The sequence below is a fragment of the Octopus bimaculoides genome, chromosome 20 (genome assembly GCF_001194135.2).
Source record: "Octopus bimaculoides isolate UCB-OBI-ISO-001 chromosome 20, ASM119413v2, whole genome shotgun sequence".
Classification (NCBI taxonomy): Eukaryota; Metazoa; Mollusca; class Cephalopoda; order Octopoda; family Octopodidae; genus Octopus; species Octopus bimaculoides.
Window position 1 is genome coordinate 15,650,633 of NC_069000.1, and position 5,094 is coordinate 15,655,726.

Here is a 5,094-nt window from a genome sequence, read left to right on the forward strand (position 1 = left end):
TTAACGTGCAAGTGGCTGAGCACTCCACAGACACGTGTACCCTTAACGTAGTTCTCGGGGATATTCAGCGTGACACAGTGTAACAAGGCTGACCCTTTGAATTTCAGGAACAACAGAAACAGGAAGTAAGAGTGAGAAAAAGTTGTGGTGAAAGAGTACAGCAGGGTTCGCCACCATCCCCTGCCAGAGCCTCGTGGAGCTTTGGGTGTTTTCGCTCAATAAACACTCACAATGCCCGGTCTGGGAATCAAAACCGTGATCCTATGACCGCCAGTCCGCTGCCCTAACCACTGAGCCATTGCACCTCCACAATTATGACGTTAACCCTTTAACATTCAGATTACTGTCAAATGTGATGCTTATTTATTCACATTCTTTTGAATTTATCCTGCATTATCTTGTAGTCTTGAAATTCCAATGATGTGACTATTTATAGACGGATATTGTAGAGTAGATGGGAGAGGCCAGATCCAGCCAGTTTGAACATAAAACACGTAGAATATTCTGGCTGGATGTGGCCAGTTTAAATGCTAAAGAGTTAAAAATCTACAAGGGGTAGTTACAACAACTCCAGTCTTAGTTATTTAAAAGCCACCTTCTAGGCATATTTTCAATGATTTATGGATGTCACTGACATTAATTTCATTTTTTTTTTCTCTGAAATTTCTTTTTATGGGTTCCTGTACAACTTATATGAGGTTGATAGTATTTCCTTTTGCTTTTAGGTTATTGTCAGAACATGATTTATTTGGGCTGTTTTTTAGTAAATACTTGAACATCTATAGTTTTTCCACTTTTTTTTTTTTTATGCTGTGCTGCTGAGTTGAATTCTTTCATATTTTGCAATCCTCTTAACCTTAGTGTCTATGTCACCATTTGAAGACAAGTCTCATGTTTTTCCAGAAGATTTTGCATGATTGAAGTCGTTGACATCATCATGTATCATACACTTTTGTAGTACATTGATGACACTACAATTTAAGTGTTCCTGATCAAGTGCAAGTTCTCTCATTGGATGAAGTCATGGCATTACTTCAACCTGACTTTCTCATAGTGTTTTCTTGACAAGGATGTTAGGGTGATTTACCATTGCCTTCCCTATTTGGATGGCCGTTGGCCTACAAAAGTGTTTATTCAGCCTTCAACAGGCCTTGTTTTTAGCTTTGCTGAGTGTCCAGACACCCTCCTCACAAGAGCAGCAAGGTACTCAAGTGGAGTTATTGTTAGCTTTTATTATTATTATTATTATTATTATTATTATTATTATTATTATTATTATTATTATATTGTTATTATTGAATGAGAGAGCAGTGCATGCCATCAAAGTGACACTGGGGTAAAATATGCGAAGCTCAGTATACCCATCATGACTACCAGTCTGATAAGGGTACACCAGGCACATGCATCACAACCATATGTGTGCGACTTGGTGATCTCATATCAAGATAAACAGCGCATGACCTTGCAGGTGGGGCCGAGTTAGAATTTTCTTCAGGTCGAGTAGCCCATCCCGCTCAAAAGGTCCCTGAATAAGGTTTGTTTAAGGAAGTTGAGCAAAACACCCATGTTTCCAAAGGTGAATCATTCAAACCCCAAAGAATTCCTCTCAACACATGGCTATGATGCTCCCCCACTACTTCTGCTCATGATCAGAGATGCACATATCGTCAGCCACCAAGGGACATGCTCAACTGGTTATGGTCAAACAACTGAGAAGCAAATCTGTGGTATTAAGCAGAATATTTGCTGTAGCCCATCATTTATATCAAGGCAAAACAATATACATGATAACACTTCCAATCAATTTATTATTATTATTATTATTATTATTATTATTATTATTATTATTATTATTATTATTATTATTATTATTATTATTATTATTATTATTATTATTATTATCATCATCATTATTATTATTATTATTATTATTATTATTATTATTAATATTCAGTGGTGGGGTACTTATTCTGCAGCAAACTTTGTGGTCCTTGAAGCTTTCAGTAATTCTATGATTTTTTTTTTCTAAAACAGTATGAATATCTGTATTTCATTTTATTCTATTTAATAATGTCTCCTGCTTGTCTTAATTATTTAAATATTTTGTTATATATCTTTTAATGTCTATTTTTACTCTATTTTTACCTAAACTCATTATATACATGCATTTATATATTTATGTATAAATATACATATATATATATATAAGGAAAATAAGACAAGGTAGAAAACGTATGTATGTATTTATGTATGTATGTATGTATATGTAGATTTATTCATATATGTTCTTTCTTTTCTTTTCTTCCCCCCTTACTTTCACTTTAGGACTTTTCACTGGATTATGTTTCTTCACTGCAAACGTTGTTGTCGGACTGTATTTTAGCTCAAAACAAGCTTTGGCAGTAAGCCTTGCTACCACAGGCAATGGAGCTGGTGTGTTTGTCATCAACTACATCACTGAAAACCTCTTGGCTTATTATGGGTTGAGAGGGACTCTACTCATGCTCTCCAGTTTGATACTCAATATGGCAGTTGCTGGGGCCCTGTGCCGACCCTTAAAATACAAGCTTGTCGAGAATACTGACAATAATATACCTTTGAGTAAGTTCATTGACTCTTTCTTTATCATCATCATCATCATCATCATCATCATCATCTTCATCATCATCATCATTATCTCCTAATATAATAATGAGCATAATGTTTTTATATCATCATCATCATCATCATCATCATCATTTAATGTTTGCTTTCCATGCTGTCATGGGTTGGACGGTTTGACTGAGGACTGGTGAGCCAGAGGCTGCTCCAAGCTCAATCTGGTCTGGCAAAGTTTCTACAGCTGGATGCCCTTCCCATTAGTTTTATTATCCATATATTCGTACATTGGGCCTCACCGAGGCGATGACTACTGACCGAGACCTTTGGAAATGTGCTGTGCGTGAGAAGACCCGGCAAGCCAAGTAAGATCGTTGCCAGTGCCCCTGGACTGGTTCTTGTGCGGGTGGCACATGAGATGCACCATTTTGAGCGTGGCCGTTGCCAGTACCGCCTGACTGGCTCCCGTAGGATTTTCGAGCGAGATCGTTGCCAGTGCCCCTGGACTGGCTTGTGCGGGTGGCACATAAAAGACACCATTTCGAGCGTGGCCGTTTTCGTGCGGGTGACACGTAAAAGCACCCACTACACTCTCTGAGTGGTTGGCGTTAGGAAGGGCATCCAGCTGTAGAAACTCTGCCAAATCAGATTGAAGCCTGGTGTTGCCATCCGGTTTCACCAGTCCTCAGTCAAATCGTCCAACCCATGCTAGCATGGAAAGCGGACGTTAAACGATGATGATGATGATGATGATATATATATATATGTATATATATATATAGAGAGAGAGAGAGACTCACACACTCATACTCATACATGCACACAAACACACACTCACCCATTTACACAGATGTAAACTCCGAGACCATAGTACAGGAGTTCACTAGGAGGAATTTTTTACAAGTTATGAAAATACATAACCAGTCACAGTTAAAATTGTACACACAAGCGCACAATGACATAAATATTGACACATACATGAGTAGACTTTGTAATTTGTAAACAGAAAAAAAGCTTATGTAATCATTAAATTATTTATCCATTCATATATTGGTAAATATTCAGACAAAGTAAACATCAGGGACGTATATTCTGGGTGTGTTAGGTGTACACTGCACACCCATCGAAAATGGCAAATTCATTATAAATATTAACCTTACTCGTTAATTTAATCACAAATCTTAATAGAAAGCTTTTGTTAAACACCTGCTTGAAATTTTTTTGCACCTGCTTAAAATTTGGTGGCATTGGGTGTGACAACACATCCAATACAACAACCACTATAAACCACTGAGAATCTCTGTGTATTACTCTGGTATAACTCTATGGCTGTAGTGGAAGCGCAATGGCCCAGTGGTTAGGGCAGCGAACTCGCGGTTTCGATTCCCAGACTGGGCATTGTGAATGTTTATTGAGCGAAAAACACCTAAAGCTCCACGAGGCTCCGGCAGGGGATGGTGGTGAACCCTGCTGTACTCTTCCACCACAACTTTCTCTCACTCTTACTTCCTGTTTCTGTTGTGCCTGTAATTCAAAAGGGTCAGCCTTGTCACACTCTGTGTCACGCTGAATATCCCCGAGAACTACGTTAAAGGTACACGTGTCTGTGGAGTGCTCAGCCACTTGCACGTTAATTTCACGAGCAGGCTCTTCCGTTGATCGGATCAAGTGGAACCCTCGATGTTGTAAGCAACGGAGTGCCAACACACACACACACACACACACACACACACACACTCTATGGCTGTGAAAAGTGGAAAGTGACCAAAATGGAAGCAAAAACAATGGGCAGCTTCCAATTTACATGCTTAAGGAGAACACTCAACATCAAGTGGCTGCAAAGAGTTCAAAATAACACAATAGAGACAACAATAGGCATCAACAGGATCAGTGATGAAATAAGATGCAGATGCTGGAACTAGATTGGACACATCTTAAGACAAGATTGAGAAAGCAATTGTATGGTGGCTCTGAAGTGGTAGCCTGAGAGTAAAAGGACAGCACAGTGCCCTAAAACCACATAGTGAAAGACCATTGACAAGGAAAGGAGATAAGAAGGGCGGAGAAGCTGGAATGAGACCAGAACAGTGGCAGAAAACAGAGTGGGTTGGAGAGATCATGTTGCAGTATTATATGCCTCATGGCTCAGAGAGTACTAACTCACTGACGCTCTATAAAGTGATTGGCATTAGGATAAGCATCCAGTTGTAGAAGCCATGCTAAAGCAGACAATGGTCTTGATGAAGTTCTCTGGCTCAATGGCTCCTGTCAAATCATCAAACCCATGCCAGCATGGAAAATGGACAGTGAGTGACCATTGGTTTCATTCCGATAAAGCACTTAGCTGTATAGGCAGCTTATCAGACTCAATCAAAATCTGTTAACTTTTGAGTCTGAGGAGTTGCTTATATAATGGTAACCAATGGTTACTCTCTGACTAGCCATAACAAACAACCTTCTAAATATGTATATATATATATATATATATATATATAT

At 38.8% G+C, this 5,094-nt stretch overlaps 1 protein-coding gene across 1 annotated transcript in view; it reads left to right on the top strand.

Annotated features, from left to right (window-relative positions):
• The window catches only part of LOC106875656 (monocarboxylate transporter 14), a 21,557-nt gene that overhangs the window by 8,253 nt on the left and 8,210 nt on the right, over positions 1–5,094 (top strand). The window contains exon 2 of the mRNA XM_014923895.2: positions 2,326–2,601. Coding sequence (XP_014779381.2) covers positions 2,326–2,601 — 276 coding nt within the window. The remainder of the gene's footprint in view (positions 1–2,325; positions 2,602–5,094) is intronic.